The 26,719-nt window shown below is 42.4% G+C and overlaps 1 protein-coding gene across 1 annotated transcript in view; it reads left to right on the forward strand.

The window, feature by feature from the left end:
* The first annotated feature begins 6,284 nt into the window (after positions 1-6,284).
* The window catches only part of LOC311061840 (protein mono-ADP-ribosyltransferase PARP14-like), a 28,067-nt gene continuing 7,632 nt past the window's right edge, over positions 6,285-26,719 (forward strand). The window contains exons 1-10 of the mRNA XM_084080537.1: positions 6,285-6,367; positions 6,850-6,906; positions 7,078-7,245; positions 7,494-7,619; positions 7,864-7,965; positions 8,214-9,317; positions 9,445-10,225; positions 21,200-21,258; positions 23,048-23,166; positions 23,300-23,512. Of these exons, the coding sequence (XP_083936663.1) occupies positions 7,098-7,245; positions 7,494-7,619; positions 7,864-7,965; positions 8,214-9,317; positions 9,445-10,225; positions 21,200-21,258; positions 23,048-23,166; positions 23,300-23,512 (2,652 nt within the window). The 5' untranslated portion in view covers positions 6,285-6,367; positions 6,850-6,906; positions 7,078-7,097. The remainder of the gene's footprint in view (positions 6,368-6,849; positions 6,907-7,077; positions 7,246-7,493; positions 7,620-7,863; positions 7,966-8,213; positions 9,318-9,444; positions 10,226-21,199; positions 21,259-23,047; positions 23,167-23,299; positions 23,513-26,719) is intronic.

The following is a 26,719-nucleotide window of genomic DNA, read 5'->3' on the forward strand; positions in this document are numbered from 1 at the left end:
GGTCCTGAGTTGGATTTACATTGAACATCTCGGCTCCGGTTTTAAAGAATCTTACTAAAGGGTTAACTGTCTTTAACTCATTTTGAATGAGGGTCAGAGTGTGTTCCTTAATAAGTCCATCTCCCTTAGCCTGATGAAGGCGGTTCTTAATTTCATTGTCTTGATCAAATACAAAGATTTGTGAGAATTTGGGTTTGTTAGTGCTGTCAGGAAAGATCGCTGAGGGAGTGATGTGGTACATTTGGCCACTCATCTTAAACGGTTTAATTCCTTTGAACTCCATGATCCTACCAGACACATGCTTTGAAGCCATAGAGACTAACTTTTATGAAGTGATGTCACAATGAGTCAGCGCTTGCTCCGAAACGGCCCGATGTCAGTCATCTCCGCATATGGAGATTCCGAACCTTTCGCGTTGGTTCCGGAAAACCGCATTGATGTTTCCATATATGGACACTCAGAGAGATTTTGTGTTGACTCATCTAGCGTATGTGATGTCAGAGCCTTTTATGAAGTGATGTCACAATGAGTCAGCGCTTGCTCCGAAACAGCCCGATGTCAGTCATCTCCGCATATGGAGATTCCAAACCTTTCGCGTTGGTTCCGGAAAACCGCATATCGGGTTGGGTCGAGGCCTAGCTAAGATCGTAGGCAAAGGTCTGAGCTATCTGTGTGCGAAATTTGGAGTCTGTAGCACCAACCATGTGCTGTCAGGGCTCATCCATGCGATTTGGCCCAATTCGGCCTCGGCTTCAATTAGTAGTCACGATAGAGGATTATTGCCAGACCTGAAAGGTATGGCCTACATGAGCCTTTGTCACCATTTTGTCCATACATGGTATGTACGGTTCAGTTTCTTTTTTAATGTATTCCTCTGCAACGAGCATGTTAATATAACAACACCAACAAGTAAAAAATCAAGTTAGTCATTTCATATCACATCACATTCTAATGTAAAGCAACACACCTGTCTGGTAGATAGGTACAGGCTGCCCTCTAGTGGCACAAAACTAAAACTACAACATAGTGATCAGTGAAAATAAAGGTTTATAAAGGTTTTACTCTATAAATCTATAAATATAGATTGAGGCGTTGTGAGCGTTTTGAAAATGTTTGCCTCTTTCTTATATTATTTGACAATTTGGCCAATTAATATTTGACCAGTTTTTATAGTTTGTTGATTATTTTTTATGCAGTGATGGTGCTTTTCTTTTCTCTATTAAAAAGGTCTTACAAGTCCTTAAATTGTCACTTCACTGACATCTGGGGACCCCCACCCCCCTCCAAAAAAAAATAAAAATCAAGTGGGGACCCCCCTGGGGGTCCTGACCCACAGATTGAGAACCACTGAGCTAGGAAGCAGGGAGGGGCGGGGCTATTTAAGTACTCTGATTGTCACCCCTTCCCCCCCTCTCTCACAGACACATAGGCCCTCATTTATCAACGCAGCGTATAAACCGGCGTATATTTTTCCATATATTCGGCCGTACACCAACGTCGAAGTCACATTTATCAACGCATCCTACACAGCTGATCCGAGCGTACACTTGGTCCCAGCGTTGATAAATGTCACGGCTGAAACCGAGCCTCATTTAAATAACACGCCCTTAAATATTCTCAAAACGCCCCGATTTTACGACATGAAGATTGAAGAACCAGAATACGACCAAAGACATCATGAAAAGCCAATAAGAAAGAGTTTCCCTCGCTCGACACACACGCACACGCCCCCCTCTCTCTCTCTCTCTCTCTCTCTCTCTCTCTCTCTCTCTCTCTCTCTCTCTCTCTCTCTCTCTCTCTCTCTCTCTCTCTCTCTCTCTCTCTCACACACACACACACGCCCGCCTCTGTGTTTTTCATCTAATCCGTACCGTAGTGTATCTTTGTCACGTAGTAGCCTACATGAGCCTACATGAATGACATATTATGATACCAATCACATCGGCATGAATGGAATACGTTTGTATATTAATGTATTTAACCCATACCGAGCAGTGCGCGGTCGGGTTACACTAAAATAAAGCCGTCATGTAGGCTATTCCCATTTCCCAGTGAGACTCGGACCGTCAGACGGGCGAGTCCCGTCCCGCTCCGCATTAATGAGAGATAGCCTGGAGAGAACATTAATGAATGAAGGCTGGGGTGTGTTGGACCATGGGTTAAATGTCTGATCTCCCGGTGGCCATGGAAATATAACAGCAGCGCCGCCTGTTAGACCGGTGCTCGCGCAGAAGAGTGCTCTCGCAGAAAGCGCCCGTATATTTTGAAAATAGCAGATCTACAAGCTCACAACGCGTCGCTGGCTTGTGAGCTTGTAGATCTGCAATTTTCAATACAGACAGATCTACAATCTTATCTGAATGACTGTTAAAGCAGTTTGTTTAAATTACTTTATAAAATGTTATTTTTTCACAGGGATTATTTATTAGTGCAGATATACAGATTTATGAGTGGATTATGTGTCCAGATGCCTCTCAGACAGTCAAACAATGCTGCTCCGCAGGTCTAGAATGGAATAAACGGGTGCAGCCAACGTCAACAACTGGTCTCGACCAGACGCGAGATTTCAGCGTACCGTAGGATGAAGCCCACGTCAGGATATATTGATAAATGCCGAAAGGTGTGGTGATCTCGCCGTACGCCCATTATTTGGGCTGCACCGCGTTGATAAATGAGGGCCAGAGTCTGGTCACACAGTGGCCCTCATTTATCAACGCAGCGTATAAACCGGCGTATATTTTTCCATATATTCGGCCGTACACCAACGTCGAAGTCACATTTATCAACGCATCCTACACAGCTGATCCGAGCTTACACTTGGTCCCAGCATTGATAAATGTCACGGCTGAAACGAGCGTCATTTAAATAACACGCCCTTAAAATATTCTCAAAACGCCCCGATTTTACGACATGAAGACGAACCAGAATACGACCAAAGACATTAAAAGCCAATAAGAAACAGTCGCCCCCCCCGCTGGCCTCGCCGCACACGCACACGCCTCTCTCTCTCGCTCTCTCGCTCTCTCGCTCTCTCGCTCTCTCTCTCTCTCTCTCACACGCACGCACGCACGCACGCGCACGTGCGCGCCCGCCATACTTAGTCTTTCATGTCCGTGTCCGTAGCGTAGCGGTACATGAGACTCGGGCGGAATGCAGTGATTCCGTGCCGCCACGTTAATATTGGAGCGTCGTGTTTATATCCTTAACCCAGCCAGGTTGTGTAGCCTACATAACTCTCTATGACATAACTCCATAACATAGGACAAGCCACTGTAAGTTTGTGGACCTCACTGTCCATGAAAAGGTGGCCGCCGGCGCAAAAGCGCTCGTATATTTTTGAAAATAGCAGATCTACAAGCTCACAACGCGTCGCGATGCAACGCTGGCTTGTGAGCTTATATATCTGCTATTTGCAATACAGACAGATCTATAATCTTATCTGAATGACTGTTAAAGCAGTTTGTTTAAATTACTTTATAAAATAATATATTTTCACAGCGACCAGTCAGACAATGGTGCTCCGCAGCTCTAGGATGGAATAAACGGGTGCAGCCAACGTCAACAACTGGTCTCGACCAGACGTGAGATCTCAGCGTACCGTAGGATAAAGCCCACGTCAGGATATATTGATAAATGCCGAAAATTGCGGTGATTACGCCGTACGCTCATTATTTGGGCTGCACCACGTTGATAAATGAGGGCCAGTGTGTTTCACCAGCCTGGTAAAAACACTGATAACTCAGCCTCCATGTAGAGTAATATTACATTATCAGTTGTTTATTTCACTATAAAGTGTTATTACTTCTAAACAAGCAGTTCTGTGTAACAATCATTTGTGTTTGCTGGTACAGGGAAACATTAGCTCCATCCACACCAAGGTGAGTTCTCTACAGGTGTGTTAGCTACTGAGCTTAGCTTATGAACTGCTCAGCGTTAAGGAATTGATGCCACTTTTATTTGAATTGGTAAAAAGCTAGGGTTGTGTAGTTAACGTGCCATGATGTAACTCCAAAGGTGGACAAGAAATCAAAAATAATCGCTCCAACACAGATACCCTGCAGCATCAGTGAGGGGAAAAGCTTTCTGTTGATGTAGCACTTTTTTTGTGTCAATCTAGGGGGGGACCATTCGGCAGCATGGCGGAATACCGTTCAAAGACAAGCCCTGCATTAGGGCTTATGCTGGCATAAATACTACATCATATACTGTATAAGCTACATTCCTACTACAGCTAATCATTTCTACAACACAGGCTGATTAAGACCAGTGGTTCTCAACCTTTTCAGGCCGTGACCCCCCAAAATGATCATAATTGAACTGGGGACCCCCCACCCCGACAGGCTCTTGGAATTATATATTTTTTTTACTCTGTTCCACAGATAAATATTGTGAAAATAGCTGATCTACAAGCTTGTAGATCAGCTATTTGTTTTAAATAGTATAGTTTGTTTATTACTTGTGATGCAGTAATGGTCTTTTTTCTTTTCCTTCTTTTTTTTAAAGGGTTTTAAAAGTCCTTAAACTGTCACTTTACTGTCATCTGGGGACCCCCCAAAAAAGCATGTGGGGAGCCCCCTGGGGACACATGAGCACTTTAAACCTATATGCATCGCCTATTTGAAACTAGCCGATGCATCTTTGAGGTCCATTAGCTCTGGTCCATAGCGTTATAAGGAGTTGGAGAACTCCTTCTAACACTAGTATGGACCAGAGCTAAGGGGTCCATGACATGAAAATATTTGAGAACCACTGTTGGTTTAAATGAGAATTAAAACATGTGGAAGCAAGGCCAAATACGCAACTACACTTTAGAAACAGGCCCAAAAAAGCCCAATATTTACAAGCACTAAACAAAAAAGAAGCCCAAAGTCGCTTATAATAATCCGACATGGCAACGCTAATGATTTACTGCGGTACAGCGGTGAAAAGTCGACCTACAAGCTCACAGTATGTCACAAATGCGACGTGTTGTGAGCTTTTAGATCGGCGATTTCTAGCAACATCCACAGGCAATCAAATACATCAGAACGACTTATGGAATGCACCGCAGTCTGGTCTCACTCACCCTCAGAAAGTTGTGTTAGCCTATTAATGTAAATGAGGAGACGATGGATTTTGAAAAGCTAACGCTAGCTTTTAGGCTAGCTGGCATTACTGTCGGAAGGCTCACCTCCTTACAATTAATAATCAGTCGGATAATTATCCATATTATCCTGTTTCAGAACCAAGGGGTTGGAGATCTCTCTCTCCCTCCATGTAGGTTTGACACAGCTGGACTGCACAGTGCGTGTTTGATGCACTGTTTACATTTAACATGATGATCGACGCACATAATAGTTATCGTGCTCGCTTTTAACTTATCTTATGCAAGCCAATTCTAGCGGTCTCGCCATTGTGGTTGAAACTTTATCTCCCTCTTTTTCGTCTCATACTGCTTTTCACTCTGGTGACTTATTTTTTCTGTATTTGTTTTTACCTGGTGTTTGACCGAATACTGGTGGTTTTAAAAACTTAAAACTGAAATATAGCTGCAAGCAGCAATAATACGGGGCCAGTGAATGCAGAAAGAGAAAAGAAAGAAGCAAAAATAAGTAATATGCACAATAAGCCATAGAAGCGTAGAAGACTGAACTTGAGAGAAAAAAAGACCATTTAATTAACAAATGAGCATTTTAAGTTCCTAATTTCATGATATAAATAAATATTTTGGGTCATAATTGATTTCATGTAAGGTTAAAAATGTAAAACATGATGTGATTAAACTTTCTGAACAAAGGTTCCCTGTCTGTCAGTAGCACTACACCAGACTAGCCTTGAAATATGACTGTCATACCATGACAGTCATGGAGCCTTGAGTTCCTGGTTTTTGATTTTTTTACATTGCCAACTCTCACATGTACATAAATGTTCAGGTTTCAAATATAAAGTGCTTACCCAAGTGCCACGGATGTTACAAGGCGATCCGTACCACGATATACCCGTATCTCCCGTATTGTTCAATAAAAAGCATTTTAATGCGATCGCCAGCCATTTTTTCCCTTTTTTTCTTTTTTTGTTGTTATCAGTGCAAACACCTCCCAACCATTAGTGTCGCATAGTTGATCGATCGGATTAAAATGCTTTTTATTGAACAATACGGGAGATACGGGTACTTATCGTGGTACGGATCGCCTTGTAACATCCGTGGCACTTGAGTTTTATTTAAATTATTATTATTTATTTGAATGATTTGTTTTATTTAAATTCTAGAATATACAGTAGGGCCTATGTGTATGTCTTTTGAACAAACTAATAAACAGTGATGTCATTGTGTATGACTATGTCCCCCTTTCTCTCCAGACCCCTCCAAAAGTTGACAATGTCGCAGGTAAGATCATAAAAAAATATTTGTTTTTGTTTCACATCTGAATATTTTAGGAATTTAAGTGATACAGACGGACTTAAACTAAGTACTGCAGTACGGGCACAAATGGGCGAGTGGTTAATGTGCATACCGTATACAGTTCTATCAATATAAATTAAGGCAGTTAAGACCCCAAAATAGTTTTTGTTTTTTTTAAGTTTACATTTCCAGTTTACAAGAAGAAGCAACCAATAGTGAGGAGGACAAGGGTCATCACCGTCTCCAGGCAGTTGCTTGTTCATTGCTTTGCCAAGTACCAGTCAGGAAGCGTGCCATTTCTAAGAACATTTTCACAGAACTAATCATTATTAAATATTAATAAGATTCCCTGTCATCATTCTGTATAATGGGTATGGCCAGATGATTTAACTAGGTAACTAACTTTAAAAAGGTACAAATACAGGATCTGAATTAACTAAACTGAGCTGAATATACGTATCTGTTAGATTTGGTGAACAATCCAGCTGATGCTGATGACGGATCTGGACTCAGAGGCTCTACAGGTGAGGAGAGCAGTACAAAATGAGCAGACTTTATGGCAGTCCTTCATATTGGGAGGGTATCAGGTTTCAGGATTGGATTTCAAACCAGTGGGTGGAGGTTTGCTAGCGTTCAAAGAATCAGCCAAGGGAACTTATTGATCATATTTTTTTCCCCCTTTACCTCTGAGTTAGAGTCTGCACATGGTGTTGCCATGGTTCTGGAGAACATCCCTGAGCACATGAACAGAGACCTGCTGTCCATGGTGGTGGAAACCGTCTCTGGGCTTGATGAGGGGAGCTTTAGTTTGGAGATCATCTGGGAGACAAAGAAAGCTGTGGTGACCCTCAACAATCCCACTGGTAGGAACAAACTTAGTCTACAGTATACCTGTTGCTTACATGAATGATACAAGCCACCTTGTAGCTACTCATTTGTCATGGAAGTACTGGGGTTGAATTAGTTCTCTCTGAAATGTCAGGATATCTAATCGTGTATAGTATAGTATGAGGAAGAAAAGGTAATAGCGTGAATAGATTTAGTGAAAGATTCGGCAGGAAACATGACGGTATGATGTCGGATGATACTGACCCAGTGGCGTTTTCTTCAGCTGTGGACAGATTTCTGCAAGCTAGTCTGGGAAATGAGAAGTTCAAGAGGCATGGGCTGGCTGCACGGCAGCTGGAAGGAGTACAGACTGTCCGAGTGGAGAACCTCACACCGGTTGTGATTAAAGGTACACATCTCTATATTTCACATGTTTTATTTACCTGGTCATTATGCCACCTTAGGTCAACTTCTCCATCTTGGCAGCACGCAGTGGTTGAATGATCTATATTCTTAAGAGTTGTAATAAATAAATAAATGGATGGATTTACTCAGCCAGCATGTGAAGTGAAAGCAAAGAGTTGTGAGACGTTGAGTAGTTAATGATGTGAATGGTGTAAAATGTCCCTGAATTTGACAAATTCCTTTTGCAGAGATGTTGGAACTGTACTTTGAGAAGAGCTGGACTCTGCCAGTCAACATCAGCATGATCCCTGAGGAAAAAGCAGCTGTTGCCACCTTCGATGATCCTAAAGGTGAAAAGGGGAAATAGTTACCAAACCATAATACTAAGTATATAACAAGCAACAGTTAAGTACACAATGAAGTGTGCACATTATGTATTTGATTTACATAAAATGGTTTAGTAAAGGTTTAATGATTTGGTAATAGTTTTGTAACTATAAACTATTACATTAACAGATTAAATATTCAATACACTACGCCTGCTGTCACTTTCCTATACTAAATTGTCCTGGTACTTTTCCAATTACTTCCTTTCCAGTTGCAGAGACAATCTCCAATATTCAAGACCATATTATATGCAAGGTCCCTGTCAAGGTGTACCCCTTCTATGAGTCCCTGGGCACTGCCCTGTATGGCAAAGACAGACCAACATGGAAGATGCCTGAACCTTTCACAGAGAATGTCCACCCCCCTGTCTGGAAATTCCTCCTCATGAAGAAACAGCTAAACGCCATCAACCAACAAATGTGCCCTTACTTCTGCAATGTGGATTTAGAAAACCCTGAGGCAAAGCTCAGCCCTCTGCCATGTCTATTGAAGCAAAAGGGTCTGACGGCAAGACAGGTGGATGAGTGGACAAACAATGCTTTGGAGGCCTTCAGAAAGCTCTTGAGCCAATACATTGCTTTTGACTTTACAGTGACTATCCCTGCTTGGAAGATGATGGAGAAAGATATCCGTTCAGTAGTGAAAGAAGACGCAGTGCTGGTGTTGGATGCACCAAAAGGGATGCTGACTGTGGCAGGGCGGGCAGAAGATGTGGATCGGATTCAAGGTCCTGTAGAGGATATCATTCTCAATGCTGTGCGACAGATAGAGAGGCAGCGAGACACTGTATCAGAGGCAATGGACATGTGCCCGGCCTATTACTATATCCTACAGCAGGAAGGGCTGCTAAAGGCGGTGTCAGATATTTCTCAGGAGTTGCACCTGTCCTATCAAGATCCCACCAAGACACTGACCATTTCGGGCCTTGAAGCAGAGGTCTCTAAAGTGAAGTGTTGGATCTTGGAGAGAAAGCTCAGAATGTGTAAGAAACCCCTGGATGATGTGGACCCATGTCTCCTAGACTTCCTCAAGTCAGTTGATGCCATGGAAATGTCGCAGGACTTATTCACATCTCAGGGAATCAGTGCCATTTACAGCACAGAAAGCAGGGTTCTTCTCACAGGAAGTTCTGAGAATGCTCTGGTCGATGCGGAGCGGAAGATGAGGAATGCATTTTCAATGCAGTCTCTGCTTGTGCAGGATGAGAAGGTAGTAAGGATGCCTGAGTGGATGAAGTTGAATACACAGCTGATGGAAACCTACAACACCTCAAAGACGAAAACGGTGCTTATAAATCTCAACCCAGAGAGAAGAGGCACAATAACAGTGTCCGGCTTCCTCAACCCAGTCAAAGAGGTCGCCGGCAGCTTGGAGAAATTTATTGTAAATTACTCACAAGTCACAAAGTTTGGTGGCAGCTCTCTGCACTGATGCACACACAGTGGACAAGCCTGGGGCTAAGAAGTACTTCCTGTCTCAAGAGAAAAAGTTCCTTACGTATATCGTTGACTGCGTGGTGGTGCTTCAGCAGGACAAGGAAGAGGAGTATGATGAAGATGAAGACGGCTATGAGGAAGAAGGCGGGGTGGGAGGATCGATCTACTGTGAAGTTAAGACGGCCTCGGGAGTCCTGGTCTCGGTCTCGAGGACTGATATCTGTAGCTTCAGGGTGGATGCTGTAGTCAATGCTGCCAACGAGGAATTGAAGCACATCAGAGGTGTAGCTCTGGCGCTGCTCAAGGCCGCTGGGCCACAACTCCAGAAACTCTGCGATGACTACATTGCCACGAATGGACGTCTGCGACCTGGGGATGCCATTGTGACAGATTCAGGCAACCTGCCATGCAAGTATGTTGTTCATGCTGTCGGCCCTCGGTTCTCTGATTCAGACAGGAAGACGGCAGTGTCACGGCTAAACCTGGCCATTCAGGAGAGCCTGAGGCAGGCGGCGGTGAACAACTGCTCTACTATTGCCGTGCCGGTAGTGAGTTCTGGGGTGTTCGGCTTCCCTCTTGAGCTTTGTGCTGAAACCATTGCTCAGGCTGTACGGGAATACTGCAATACTGAGAAAGCTCCCGGTTTGCTGACTGAGATCCACCTGACGGACAATAATGACCAGGCTGTGAGGGCTCTTGCCAAGGCTGTTAACAAGAAGTTCATAGACCTCCAGCCAAAGATGACTCTACCACGGCAGGGAGGCAGCAGACATGCTGGATATTCAAGGTATAAATAAAGTGAATTAATTTACAATCATTTGGATAGTCTTGTGTAGAAGACATGTATACTACCAGGTTGTTTCTTTGCTTTGGTCTTGAACAAAGTTTAGAGGCTGCAAAAAATAAATTAAAGGCTGAACCATGTATCCTCAAAATAATACTATATTAATGGTGGGGAAAATTAATAAATGTTTATTTCTTTTATGTTTAACAGTTCTTTCATTCATATGTTTATTTATTTTAATCGTATCTTACAAAAGAAATCCAAATAGATGCTATGCTACTACAGTTCTGCAGCACATTTAATCTCCAATTTTCTTGTTATTTTTCAATTTCTTCTCCCAGTGCGCATCAGGGACGAGGACAGTGGGGAGCCAGAGGACAATCAGGGTCCAGGAATCTGACAGCCAGCGGACACTGGGGCAGGGGGAGAGGACAAGGAGGATCTGGAGGGAAAGAGGGCCAACAGGGACCCAGAGGAGCTCCTAGCCCCAGAGGACACCTTCGGTCTGGTGGGTAAGACAGAGGGTAAGGGAAAAGGCTTGTCCTATACTTAGTGTTATAATTGCGCTACTGCTATGAGTAATATATATGGTAATAAATACAGTAGTAGTATTAGATTAACTAGTAAGTACTTGTCTCGTTTCCTGGCAGCATCCCCTCTACACCAAATTTGCTCTGAAATTAGCCAATCTACAAGCTCACAACACGTCACAATAGGTTGTGACTTATAGATTTGCTATTCATGGCGAATCTTACTCTATTTTTGTCAAATGTTCGCCTATTATGACTTTCCCAGAATAGGTTGCCTAGTGTTTAAGTGGTTTACTTCTCCAATGTGTTGACATCATTGTTCAGTTCTTTTGTGATTTGTCACAGGTATAGGAGACCGGACCATGAAAGAGACCTTGAAACCACACACACACAAGAAGGGCTGAAGATTTGTCTCAGAAAGGGAAACATCCAGGAGCAGGATGTAAGGACATACAGTGTGCATATTTCATCCTAGAATATATCCTGTGCTATATCTCTTTTCTCAACTGACATTTGTGCCTACCTAACCCTAACCCTTGTGTTGTGGAAATTCTATAAGTGTGAGGTGTAGTCAAATAAGTAAATTCCACAGAACGGGTACAAAATGTGATGATTCAAAGTTAGTTTATTGGGAGCTCTTAAGAGAACAGAACACATCATACAATCACTCAGATTGTCAAATCCTGTTCAAATCTGTTTACCTTGTTATATAGTAATAAACATACCGGCGTAATTTACAGCAAATGGGAGTATTATTCGCTTTACCTTCTGGCTATCATTTGGCAAGCATTCTAATAAACCTCCTTGTTAGCTGAATATGGTGCTCAACCTACACAACCTACCACAACTGTGGTTGTCATATGCTGCAAAATATAAAGGTAAATTATACTTAATGAATGTTTTCTATCACACTCGGTTCCCAGACTGATGTCATTGTCAACACCATCTCTGAAAACCTAAACCTGGACTCAGGAGCTGTTTCCAAAGCGATTCTGGAGACAGCCGGCCCGAGACTCCAGTCTGCGGTCAAACAAGAAGCCGGTTACGGTGATATCATTGTAACAGCTGGATTTAACCTGAAGTGTCAAAAGGTCTTCCATATCATCTGCCCCCTCTGGGACAACAGGGCCGGGCAGGCAGAGGAGGTGAATGGTGTAGTTATAGAAAGAAGGTCTGGGGAACAATTCATTGTTTAACCTAATCCCAGATGAAGTCAAACTTTATTTGTCCCTAATGATAAATTGTTGGCGCAATGCCTCAAGCACGAAAAAATACAACATATGGTATTTTTCTGTATAAAAGGAACACAAGAGACATACAGTATAACCTGCGACCTCAAGGGAAATATTTTGTTATAATGACAATATTCTACCCACTCTTTCCTGTACAGTCCAGTAAACTTGAAATACTTTTGAAGAAAAAAGAACTGACCTTGGTTTCCTCAGTTGCTTACATCACCCATTTTCCCACTTTTCTCTTTTGATTAGATTACATATGAATGTTACTGATAACATTCATAATATTATGATAAGTTTCTGATATTTGTTTTCATAAACCTGCGCATGTGCGAATATTGTCATTTTACAACTTCAATCAATAATGTTGATGCTGTCGTTCTGTTCCAGAAATTAAAATCCATCATCAGATATTGCCTGGAAGAGGCAGAGAAGCTCAGAATGGCGTCAGTGTCTTTCCCAGCGATTGGCACTGGTAACATGGGTTTCCCTAAATCTCTGGTGGCCAGACCCCTGCTGGAGGAGGTTCACATCTACAGCCAGAGGAGAACACCCCAGTATCTGAGGGAGGTGGCCGTGGTACTGCACCCTAGTGACACCCTAGCGACTGTGGAAGTGAGTTCCTACATTTCATCTCAATTCAGTTAGTTCATCTTTAAGTCTAGTTTATGCTTTGTCGATATTTTCTTAGTCTCGCGTAGCCAGACCCCACAGAAAATGAAAAACAGCGACCTCTGCTGTTTGTGATTTAATCTGTGTGGTCTGGAGGGAGGCAAATGGGAAGCCAGTGCGCAGGGAAACCCCGGTTTCATGTCTGCCTTCAGCGCATCACTTCCGGTTGGTGCGACTACGTTTTCATTCCCACTAACAATATTTCTACACGGAACACTAACACCACTTCTCCCAGAGAACATGGATGGTTTTGGTTATAAGCCCTCTTGTTTCTATGATGAAAGAGTAATTTAAAATGTGAATATCTTTCCGTAGTTTTGTCCGCTCCGAGGACGCTATTGTTAAATTAGTTTCGGCTAGTTTCGAGGGGGGAAGGGTGGATGGACACGTGAATCCCGCCCACTACATTTGATTGGGTAAAGCGCGGCCTACTTCCTGATCTGAAGGCACGCCCACTTGTAGCCAATGCGCACACGTTATGACGAACCTCTCCGACAGATTCCACCGCAGGGCAGAATCTGTTCTTGAGAGATTAATATTTTCTTGACACTTAACCCATTAAGACCTGAAGCCAATTCTACAAATGCCTTCTAGATCAGTAGTTCTCACACTTTCAAGATTTTTAAATTCAAAATGGCAGATGTACAAGCTCGCAGCGCGGCACAAAGTGACGCGCTGTGAGCTTGTATATCTGAAATCCTTTGAATAGCCAATGCTAAAATCTAAAATGACACAGATGCTTTCCCGGTTTTAACGGGTTTAGCCTTTAGTTCAACTCGAGTGTTTGTGTATAGCCCTTAATCACTGTTAAAGTCTCAACAGGCTTCACTGGCCCAAATTTAACAAAGGAAACAAAATTACACACTGCCATTCATTCAAACTGATTCAACTCAACGCAGATCAGTTTCATTCATCGATTCATCGTTTAAATCATCGATTTGATAAAAATGGATTCTAATAATTTGACTGTGCATTCATATTGCACAAGTATACACTGGACTAAAAACATGCAGAGCTATGGAGACTCTACAGTACGTACTGTATCATACAATGAGACGGACCCACACTAAGGTCTGTCTGTCTTATTTACAGTATGCTATCTAAAAGTAGAAATAACCATCCTCTTAGCATTGCCACCTTTCCAGAACTTGTCAGTTTTTATTATTGTCCCGTTCTTGTTTGTCAGAGTTATACCAGAGAGTTCAAAGGTCAGAAGCCGGGAAATCATCAGGGAGCACGTGCTTTTGACCCATCATCACCCTCTAAATCTACTGTACAATCCCAGCAGACCACTGGTAAGATTTTCCACCCTGAAAACATTTATTTTCTTTCTTTATTGATGGGGAAAGTTAGGGTTTAGCACATTTTGGACCTACATAGGACAGGTATGTGCCTAGAGGTGGAGGTCTAAACCACTCAGCTAATACTATCTACACATTGCGTTTGACCTCCATTCACTGCATCACTGTAAGGTTTTCTTTGCATGTATGCATTTACTTTACTGGAACAATCGTAGTCTCTTTGACACCAGTTGTTGATGGAAAATAATTGCTACTCAATCAGTTTCTTCTTCTCAGCTGGTCAGGAGAATTGAACCTGGACCCTTATTTACCAAGCCAGTGTAACATGGTTAATAATGCTTCCACTTGCCCAGACATCAAATGTGGATTGTGGTCTAGTGCTCTGTCACTTTAAGAGAATTGGCGGCTGCCTCTAAGGGAGTGACGTCACCTACCTGCTTCCTAGTCTTTCTCTACTATGAGAGCGGTAGGTTGTGTTCATTTTACTGTGCAGATTATTTCAATTATTGTGTTCATTTTCAGTCATAACTGTGCAGGATATTAATACATATGTACCCAGAGTTGTGTAGGCACAGCCTGATCATTTTTGATTGTATTTTCATTGCACTGTATCTGTTCTATTTGCAGCAATTGTTATGTGGAAACACATGTTCAGGGCAGACCAGTGATGTGCCTTATTTGTCTGTTTATCAGGTACATATTATATTTGTTTTCATTATTATTGCTAGTCTTTCTCTACTATGAGAGCGCAATTGTTATGTGGAAACACATGTTCAGGGCAGACCAGTGATGTGCCTTATTTGTCTGTTTATCAGGTACATATTATATTTGTTTTCATTATTATTGCTAGTCTTTCTCTACTATGAGAGCGCAATTGTTATGTGGAAACACATGTTCAGGGCAGACCAGTGATGTGCCTTATTTGTCTGTTTATCAGAATAAATCAACTCAACTGAGAATCCTGGTCTGTGGTGCTTTACAACACAACGCAAGATCACGTCTGTTACACCTGACTCTCTTCTCTTGTCCCGTAACACTTTTGTCTGTGTGTGTGTGTGTGTGTGTGTGTGTGTGTGTGTGTGCGTGTGCGTGTGCGTGTGTGTGCGTGTGCGCCAGCATCCTTCAGCCAGGTGTCATCCCCCTCTCTCGGTGTGTACCAGATGAAGATGGGTCAGCTAAACTTAGAAGTCTCATCTGGAGACATCACTAAGGACAACAGTGATGTTATTATCAACTCCTCCAATAAGGACTTTAACCTCAAAATGGGTGACTATGACCTTTAATCATTAAACTCTTTGGTGAGAGTTAGGGGGGTCACTATACAGACTTCTACTCTAGTCAATATACCGTTGTTGTCTTGATTCATGGCGATTATCAACAAATAAGGAATAGAGGAAAGAGAGCTTGTGTTGCACAATATTAGTTGCTTGTTTCTGTCAGGGTGTGAGACAGAAGTGTAGGTGAAAACGCTGAAACAACGAGGGTATTTAAATTCAAGGGTATTTAATAAGAAATAAACAGGATACACAAGGAAGCAAACTGGAAAACTTAACTATTATGGGAAACACTAAACTAATGACATGTAGATACAGATCTGGAACAGACAAACTCACAGATGACAAAAAGTAATAAACTGGCAATGAACACACTCAAACACAGGGCTTAGATAGACACAGGACTAGACACGGGTGAACTCAAAGACAAATTAATACAGGGGGATTGGCTGGGGTACAACAGGACGCTGGTGGAGAACACTTATCAAAGGGTAGGTGAGACAAGACAGGCAACAGCTACAGTGGGTGACCATTGACTTTGTCGCTTTTCATAAGAGAATCACTTCACTCATTTGCCTCACCCGCTTTGCAGTAAATTTAAGTTCCAAATACTACCACAAGGTGCCGCTTTGGAGTCACTTTTTTTTGTGACAGACAGACATACATACAGACAGACAGACAGACAGACAGACAGACAGACAGACAGACAGACAGACAGATAGATGTCTTATATTATTATTAATAATAATAATAATTAGCAATAATTACGTGTGCTTAGAGCGTTTAAATTGGGTTTTCTGTTCAGCGTCGGGCAGTCAGGAACGCATCTCTGTCATTTTAGAAATGTTCAGACACACATTGGTTTCTGTCTGATGTCTGTCTGTCTGTCTGTCTGTCTGTCTGTCTGTCTCAAAAGTCCTTGGAGAGAGCGAGAGACAGACAGACAGACAGACGTCTTATATGTTTTTTTTTTCTCGCATCAATTTCTGTATAGTAGGATTCTACCTCTTTCCTCTGTAAATGAAATAGTCCAGTTAGTGTAGCGGTTAAAACTGCTATCCGGTGATTTTACGACCCGGGTTCGAATCCCACGCTATGAGCATGCTGACCTGTTATTTTTACTTTTACTTCTACTCCACTACATCTCAGAGGAAAATATTGTACTTTTACTCCACTACCATTATTTGAACACTTTAGTTACTAGTTACTTTGCAGATATAAATCATTACATTATAAAACATACATTATTTGCCCTATTTCACATAGTCTATTTGAAAATGGCCGATCTACAAGCTCACAACGCATTGCGACGCATTGTGAGCTTGTAGATCAGCTATTTTCAAACATTTCAGTACTTTAAGTATATTTGCCAATACTTTTGTACTTTTACTTTGATTGAACTCAAGTAACATTTTGAGTTCATCCATGACCGTAACAGACGACCGTCATGTGATCCATGGCCAACAGCGAGGCGTTTGTTTTCATTCTTATAAGACCGCGTGGCTCATTTATATGCACGTGAAAGTAACTAAGCGGAAAGTAACTAAGTACATTTACTCCATGTCCACTTGTTGCTGACGGTGGTAGTGTAGGAGCAGCGCTGTAAAAGCCCCAAGCGTCATCGGTGCAGGAAAGATGCGTATTTGGTTGTACACACGGAGACGCAAGGGTGGCGTTTTCAGTCGGAATTCAAATCATGATGCAACACTTTGTGAGCTTGTAGATCGGCTATTTTCACTACTTTTATGGGACACTGTTACAACAAAGTAGAATTCATTTGTGAAGAAAGAAAAACCCATTAACAGTTGAAAATAGCCTACACCAGAGGTTTTCAACCAGTGGTCCGGGGACCACCAGTGGTCCTTGAGGGGGTTCCAGGGGGTCCCCAGCCAAATTAATAGTTAGCAACCAAATTGACCCTTATGTGTCTGTAACTCTTAATGTACAAATGGAACCAAATGGACCCGTCAGGGTCCATTTGGTTCCATTTGTACACTCTCAGAGTTAAATGAACACTGATGATGATGATACAGTGTAGATTGGGACGCCCAAGAAATCTAAATGGTTGAGTCCCTGGCATATCTTTTCAAATGGGGGTCCCTGGCCTAATATGTGTCAATTTGGGGGTCCTTGATGGGAATAAGGTTGAAAACCACTGGCCTACACCATTTCTGCCCATCCCTCTAACTTCATGTAGGCGCATTAAAAATATCAAAATTGGCCGCTCTGAATTTGTATCTGAACAAATACTTTGATAGAAGAGATAGGCCTACAGAGGTACTGTAGGGGGGAGGGGGAACCTGATAGCAGAGTTCCTCACTTGGCTTATTTGGAATAGGCTGCATAATCATTAACATAACCGGTTTGGCAAGAGACTGGGCCAGTGTTGTAGGCTAGTGCTAATTTTGGAAGTGGGGGAGCGCGGTTCTTGAGCGGATTGGAGGTTTTTTTTTGTTACTTTATTTCGGTTTTAGGGTTAAGCTCTGATCCACCCGTCCCCCCCTCCCACGAAAGCCCCCCGACCCCCCGCACGCAACCACTCCACTCCGCTGCGCTGCGCCAGGCCGCGCTGCGCTAAAACGCACTGTCTGTGCCTGTGGTGGCCAACTGAAAGCTATAATAACATAGTAGTATGACAAGGGTGCAATTATATTCAATGATATTCAATTGTTTTGTGGAAAACACATGGCTCATCATGCTTAATTAAAGAGAGACTCACTTGCCTTTTCTTAGTGCTTTTCATTGTTTGGACAGAAGAAATTGTAAACATTTAGCCAATATTCGATCATCATTAAATAACAGACAGTGAACTGGTTGGTGACAGCATGTCATGGATAGCACATTAATTCTTAAACAATATTGAGGAGGAAATAAGTATAAACGAGGAAATAAAATAAAACAAACCAAAAAGACGCCAATAACCCCTGTCTTATAAAAACTGCCAAAATGGGTCGGGGTTATCTGACATGACAGGCTGTGCCACTTTGTTTTTTGTGCTTTCTGCCGTGCGATGTGCTCGCAGCCAAGTCTTGATATAAGGCTCTGGATTCCAGGACCTGAGCGGAGGTCCATGAGCGGAGGTCCATGCTGTCTAATAAACATCAGAGCCGACACACGTTCTGTATGCAGTCGCGAACGGAGAGATGTTATTATGAGGTTCAATGTTCATAAAATGCTTCACAGATGATCCGATCATCTTTATTTTTAAATTGATGATGAAAGCCGCACACGCAAAATGGGGGTCCCCAATATGGTTATTTTGGGGGGTCATGGCCTGAAAAAGATTGAGAACCCCTACTTTGATGCATCTCTCTCTCTCTCTCTCTCTCTCTCTCTCTCTCTCTCTCTCTCTCTCTCTCTCTCTCTCTCTCAGAGACGTTGTCTTTGTACAGAGAGAGAGAGAGAGCGCATCTGGACAGAGACGTTGTCTTTGTACAGAGAGAGAGAGAGAGCGCATCTGGATAAAAGAGACTTTGTCTTTGTATAGAGAGAGAGAGATAATTAACATAACCGGTTTAGCGATGAATAGACTGGACAAGGAGCACATGTCGTTGAAGAGTTTTTTGGTTTGCAGTTTACTTAAGTAAAAATATCAATACTGCAATGTAGAAGTAGCCTACTCTGTTACGAGTACCTAAAGTATATATAGTAGGCCTATATTATATTAATTTCTCTCTCTCTCTCTCTCTCTCTCTCTCTCTCTCTCTCTCTCTCTCTCTCTCTCTCTCTCTCTCTCTCCGCCAAAAATAGACTAAAATGTTAGAAAATAGAGTTGCATCGCGACTGAGCTTGTAGATCAGCTTTTTTTTTGCCTATTTAATAGCCACGCTGAAATTGCATCTGAACAAATAGCCTGCCTTGATAGACCCCCCCCCCCCCCCCGCTCAAAGAAAGAGACACACGGCATAAGTGCACACACAGAAAGCACAGAACGTATGACCCCAGTATATATTATATATATATATATATATATATATATATATATATATATATATATATATATATATATATAGTGCCACTGAACCACCACCACAGAAATACAATTTGTCAATTCAATTGAGCTATTGGCAAGAGAAAAAAATACGTTTATTTTCCCGTCTCGTTTTATCAATTAAGACGTTAAAATTAAACTAATGTTAAGCTCAGCATCATGCTATCTAACTTTATTTGCTTAATATTTTGCTTAATATAGATGTCACGTCTTGTACTGTAAGCAACAGACAGGATCTTTCTCTGTCTTTCTAGGAAAAACAGTACCTAAAAACCCCAAAACAAACAATTTTGCTATTCAAATGAGCTATTGGCATGATAAAACATTTTCCAAAGCAAGTGTCAAAACATAATACAAAAGTGTAAAGTAATGTATGTACAGTTTGGAGAGGATATACAGTAACTAGTAACACATATATTCTTGCTGTCTGCTGTGGGCTGTAGGCAGCTGTAGGCAGTAGACCGCTGCTGCCCCTAGTGGCACAGAGTGGAAATCATACATGCCCTGCATGAAACGCATGAGAAGAATGAAAAAAAACGACAAAGTCAATGGTCACCCACTGTACAAGGAGAACAGGAAACACTGGGACGATACCACTAAATAAGGTACAAGGAGACAGATCCTGACAGTTCAAAAGGTCAATATTGTGTCATTTTGATCTAGGTGTTTCCAAGGCCATTTTAGACAGCGCTGGATTTCAAGTGGAGTTGGAATGCTCAACGCTTGGTATGTTTTCATTTGATGATTTTTATTTTTTATAATGTGAACCATAGAAGGGCTGCAGATTATCAGTAAATGAGGGCAAATAATTAAAAAGACACTGCTCTTGATGGACAAACTATAGACGTACATGTTTCAGCCACTGGAAATGCCATTGTAAAATTATACAATATATCTATCTATCTATCTACAGTAAATCCATATAGATGCAGTATATAGATGTGTTTATCTATCAATGATGTAGTATTTCTTCTGAAAATAGCTTCTGTTTATCATTGTGTTTGCCATTCACTTTCTGCCTTTCTGCAGTTAGTTCTCCTAGTCACCAGTCATCATCCATGATACTGACATCAGCCGGATCTCTCCCTAGTCGACACATTCTCCATATCATAGGGCAGAATGATCCTGCCAGGGTCAAAGATGTCGTCTGCCATGTGCTGAAGTACTGTGAAGAACAGAAATTCACCTCCGTCGCCTTCCCTGCCCTTGGAACAGGTCTGTTTACTGCTCTACACTATGCCACGTTGAGGTGACATCATTATCACATTATGCATTCCAATTCCAATTATATAATACAGTATAACAGCCTTTATTTGACCTTGGTAAGGGGGGTGATAAAAGGAGAGGGTGATTAGCTTGTGCTTATTGGTCAACTGCTGTATAACCCCAAGGGCTGGTAAGGCAGCTGACCAATCAATGCAAGCTAAAGCCATATCTGGCCTAGGGGTTATACAGCACTTTAAGATTAAATTCTATCATAATGTGCAGATTTCATGAATGAGGTTGCATATGTGAGCATTGCTGCTCCATTCATTAACGCTCTCCACATCTTGTTTAGTGGCGGTTTGTGGCCTCATACAGTATGTAGCAGTTGGTGACAGTCATTTTGTGAGTCAAGTTGGCCACAGCCAACCTTGAAAGCAGTGGGGGAATGACGTGCCCATGGCTTTTCAACATGCGTGCCTACTAGATTCACCAATCTTCTAGCAAGGTCCCTGATTGTCTCTCTGTGTGTTCATTGTTCAAAATGTGTTCAGTGTGTCAGATCTGCCTGTTCATCAGTCATCCATATTTGTTAGTCTGTCCATTCATCTGTGTGTCTTTATCAGGTCAGGGAGGTGCCAGTCCCACAGCTGTGGCAGATGCCATGATAGATGCTGTGGTGGAGTTTGTGAGGAAGAAGCACCAGTGTTGTGTCCACACTGTGAAGATCCTGGTTTTCCAGACAGCCGTGATGAAGGAATTCCACAACAGCATGAGGAGGAGAGATGGTCAGGATGTAGCGGAGAAGAACGTCTTGACCAAGATCGTGGGTATGTCACACAAGATGGGTTATTACTGCGAGGCTCTATAGGAGACTAGCTGTCTATTAAGTCACTTTCACAGTTGCACTGTATTATGTAACGCAACATTCCGGCTCAGTAGGATGGGACATGCAACAGACTTTATGCTGGCAGAGCCCTTGACTTAAGTCCTCTGTATGTGTGAATGGACATGGTGATTGGTTGTCCGGTGAATTTACATTTAGCGAGTGGACCTGTTGATGACGCTTCTATTTTCAAGGAGAGAAGAGCCTCCCCTCCTCCCGAGGTGTTTGGAGAGAGAGGCAGTTAATTGAAAAACAGTTCATTCATTCTGCTTTTTATTAGCGTTTGAGTTGGAAATATTCACCAATCAAACTTGCATGATCAACGGCTCATAATCGAAACAAAACACAAAAAACAACTCTTAATTAATAAGAAAGAAAAAAAAGCTACATCTGCACTTTGCATTTGATCCTTGCATCTCCCTCAGGCTGTGCCTTTGTTATATTTAAGTGGAAGTAGCTAATGTGTGTGTCTACTACCCAGACTCCGGCCCTCACCTTATCAAACAGGCTATTTACCTTCATGTGTGAACGCATCTGAAACGGACATTCTCCTGTTGCTTCATGTGTGAAAGGCCAACACCGGACAACCTGATTCCCTGGACATTTTCCAGTGTTCATACTGTATGAGAAAGGGGCTTTAGAGAAGTCTGTGTGCCTGTGTTTATTGAGCTAATCTTGCAAACCACTGGACTGATTGCCAACACAACAGTGCGGTTACATGGACAATATTTATTCATTCAGAATTAACTCATTCCAAACAGAGATTCATACCCAACTGTTTACATGGAACCTGAATAAAAGTATCCCTCGTGACCTAAAGCATTCATTTGGAATTTAACTTTTGACATGCGCAAAGTGGTTTCCGCCTACGCCCGGGCATGGACCAGGGGCCGCCCGGCTCCACTACCCGGGGCGGAGCTTCCCCTGGTGGGCATGGGGTGGAAGCAATAGCCCCCTTGTGCGTCCGTGGCGGAGGTTTGTCTGCCTTAGGCAGGCCGGGAAACAACGCACCGACTCCTGCCAGGCAGCATTGTATGCTGCCTGGCAGATAACAAGCGTTCGCTTGTTATCGCCGTTTTAATGCGAAAGTAGCAGATCTACAAATTCAGACCAGTTTCTTTTTTTGTATTGGTACCAGACACGGTAAAACTTAGGCTAGCCTACTACTTGTCACATTTCTCATGTAGGCTACCTTAATTTTATTTAAACAAAAAACGTTTCATCTGACTAAATAGATTATTTTGATTTTAAGTTCCCGTTTCATGTCAAGGACAGGTAAAGATAGTTCCTCCATCACAGGATCAGATCCTCGGAGCGTCCGGGGCAAGCCTGGGCTTAACCATTACAATAAGCTTATTAAATGATGCTATAGAATATGAATCATTAATTGTATCCCGCAGGAGCGAGCGCTTCTCAGCACCAACCGTGACTTATGCAGTCTTTGAATTAAAGTTCTACTGCATACAATATTTTATATTAAACATAATACAAATTCGAGATTTGATAGGTAATTTTTGGCCAATTCTGACAGCACTACTAAGCGCGGACATGTGCAAAAGCACATCCAAACCCGAATGAAAATGAATTCGGGTCAGACTGGAATGGAATATTCTATTCCAATTGAGGTGTTTACATGAGCATTTCTATTCTGAATGAATTCATTAATTCATTAATTCCGAATAAAACCGTCCATGTAACCGCAGCCACTGTGTTCTGCTTAAATGTCTCTTCAGATAAGTTTACTTCATTCTTTATGGGATCCATTGAGGCACGTCCCACCAGCAACAACGTGACGTTGGAACGAGAGGAGTTTGAGCCTGCAGTATTTCACCTGTGTGCTGAAAGCTCCCAGGTAAAAACATAGAAATGCAGACCATTTAGCAACAGATTGTGGTGGTACTGGGCAGCTCCTGCTTGTGAGTGTGAAGCAGGACCTCAGTTGACCTCCCGTGATTTCATATGTATATCCTAACCCCCACCTGTAGGCTCTGAGTCTGGCTAAGAAGAAGATTGAGGAGCTGATAGTGGCTGAGCAGAACAAGAGAACCATCACTGACCCCTTTATAAGTCATCTCTCAAAGGGGGATATGGACCAGCTCCGTGCCCTGCAGAGGAAGTTGACCGTCAGTATCCATCTGAAGAGGGTGCAGGGCAAGGAAGAGGAGGCCTGCATTCACCTGGAGGGGCTTACCAGAGACGTCTTTTCAGCAGAGTCAGCTATAAAGTCAGACCAACACTTACCTATTTAACCCCTTTAGCCCTATTTATTACTTTGCCTATTCAAAAATAGCTTATCTACAAGATCTGCTTTTGAAAACTCATGACAAATCATGAAAAAGCTTTTTAAAGTTTTTCAAAGAATGTGAACGCAAAAGTGACGCCAGGGTTAATGTGGTCGACTGACACTTGTTGATAGATTGCTTTATCATTTTACAAACACCTTAGGCTCAGATCACACATTGGAATAAGATAGACACAGACACAGCGGAGATCTCCTTCACTTTTTACTTGCCGCAAGGAGTAAATGTACAGCTTGACCTGAATCATTTCTGAAGTACAAAATACTTTACATTGATATATATACAGCAACATGAGAAGGGGAGACAGTTAAGCAGGAGGCAGGGCTTAGGAAGTACTCAAAAGTATTAGACTACTATGAGTACTCAGTACTTGAAGTTAGCAGGCAGAGCAGAGAAAGAGAGACACAGCAATCTCTGCTGGACTTAGAGATAAGGAAACAATGTAAACATCGGTAGCTTACAGGAGCTTTGTAACAATAACAAACCACCTAATATGCAGTCTTTGGCTCCTGCACACATAAGGAGAAGAATATACTTCATCTATTCAATTGAATGATTAATTAGTTGAACACATTAACAATATGAATAGAACTTATAAACCCACATTACATAGAACTGAGAATCGGCTCTGTCATTTCCCTCCTGTTGATCAAATTTATTAATCTTCACATTCTTCTTGTTTTCACCTTTTCAATTAGCCTTCCCCTGCTTAACTTTAATAATAGAGACAAAAGATACATAGAAAAATATACAATAACATAGATAGGAAAATATAAAAATAAAAACAAGTGTGGTGCATCGTCCTTCTAAGTGTAATCAGGTGAGGGGGGGTACTATTCTAAGTGGGTTCTTCACCGGTTAGGGCGTAATCTCACTCTATATGTGAGACTCCACCCCGCAAGCCGGCCTTCTTCACCTTCTTACGTAATGTTCGATGATGTTTGCACCAACTTGCGAATGTTTTTGTGTGGATTGGACAAACCACACGCCTCACATCAGGTGACATGTTGACCAGGGACTGCACCTCACAGCAGTCGACGCAAACCAGGACTCAGAAACGGCTTCTCAGCAGGACATAAATCCTCCAGTATGGAGGGCTCCCGCTTGGCTTGGCGACCTTATCAGCTATCTTATCAGCACCAGATCACCAGGCTTCGGTCCGTGGCCCTGTGGGGAGAAAAGAAATCTTGGCAGATTACTAGTTCTTTTGACTTTTTGTAACGTCTCCAAACTCATTTTTACAGTGTATGGCTTTTACCAGAATTTTTAAAATATAAGTGTGAATATAGTGTGAATATGCTTCATAATTACGTGTACTATCCCTCCTGTTGAACCATTACTCAGATGATTGGTTCAATATATTTCAATTACTGCATTAAGACACTATAATTATAAAAAAAACAATGGCCTTATAACACTGCTTGGGTACTTCAAATATAGGGATTTGACACACTAGTATCAAGACACAACAAATGAAAGATAAGTTCCATGAGAACTGAACTCGCTTCCTTTGCTATTTTTTTTTTATAAGCGTTCCCATGGGCTTGGAACGAGGGAGTCACTGCTCTAGTCATAACAGCTTGCAGGCTGAGATTAGAATGCCTTCACATGATATACTCCACAACTTGAGTAGAAATACTCTTCAGTCAAAGTGAAAAAAAATGCTTTTAGAAACACATGGCAGTTTCTTACATGTGGAGAGGGAAAGGGCCAAAACCATGAATATTACTGATTCTCAAACATGTACGAAGTGTCTCTAATCTTTTAACAAAAACAACACAGCTTTGACATAGGGTAACTTCAAATAAGTCTTCCTCTAATACTTATGATACTTTTCATTATTGAGTATTTCTTAAAATCAACAACTGTTCTACAGCTTGTAGATCTGCCATCTTTTGGAAAAAGATTTCCATTGCTAGTTACGACACAAATGTCACTTTCAAAAGTAGAACTCCCTGTCATTTGACTCTTATTTTAATCAAAACAAAAATATTGATTGCATACAGTTTTAATAAACTTATAGTTTGTGAGCCACTCCCATGGTACAGCGGATTTGGATCTGCCGCCCTGCAGTAGCGTACAAACCCAACCCACAATCCAGGACGCAACACACAAACCTCTACGCTTCTTATCTGGACAGGAATGACCCTTGACCCTGCAGTGCACATTCCTAGCTTGGGGCACTTGCAACTAATACATCTCAATACTTAAGCGCTTCGCTTCGCTTAAGTCTTTCGGACCTCCCCACTCCTGTGCCTCCTGCACCGGGACGCAGTCCTAGGCTAGACCCCTTTCCACTTGAGGTCTACACCCAGGTCACCCTAGATAGAGAATTCAAGTCTCCTGCTTCCCGGCGTCTTCTTTTCAAAGCCCACCGATCACAGGAGCATCACTCGCTTAGTAACTGTTGCACAAGCGGCGGTCGCTTTGAGCTTGTGATGGCCTGACTGTACATTGAGCCGAGCACGACGGCCAAGCATACCTTTCAAAGGCATCGCATGGTCTTAATGTCACCTGTGACCCGACCGGCCGGTGACCCAGTCGATAGCGACCCCTTACCTGTCGGCGTGGTTGGCGCCCCAGGCAGGAAACCGACGGTCTTGTCCTGGCCCCGCTTGGCTACGGGAACCAGAATTTTAACCGTTTTCACCAGCCTTGCCTTTTCACAGAGGTTGTCCCGCAAGACTGCACACTCTGCTAGGTGTGGACTGTCGTCCACCTACCACGCAGTGCCTGACACATCACAACATTTACAAAAACCCACAGGTGACACTTCAACGCTGTGACTTTCAAAATGTTGCCATGTGCGACACCCACGCAGACTAGACGGTTGTTTACACAGCTAGGATGTTAATTCATCCTTGACAGAACACGGGGGCCTTTCAGTCACTCCCCAGCACTATAAGTAGTATTTAACGTGCTCTGGGAGCCTTGCGACCCCGCTGCCGCCTGTTTTAGCCAAGGATCGGGGAGCGTAACCCCCTAACCTCAGCTAATGTACTAAAAACTTCATATTTTACTGCAACAATGAGCTCAATCCCATCAAGTGAAGGCCTGCATTCCTCCGATCAATGCGTCAAACACCTACAGGCCCTAACCTAATGC

The sequence above is a fragment of the Gymnoscopelus microlampas genome, assembly GCF_963454915.1.
Source record: "Gymnoscopelus microlampas genome assembly, chromosome: 15".
Taxonomy (NCBI): Eukaryota; Metazoa; Chordata; class Actinopteri; order Myctophiformes; family Myctophidae; genus Gymnoscopelus; species Gymnoscopelus microlampas.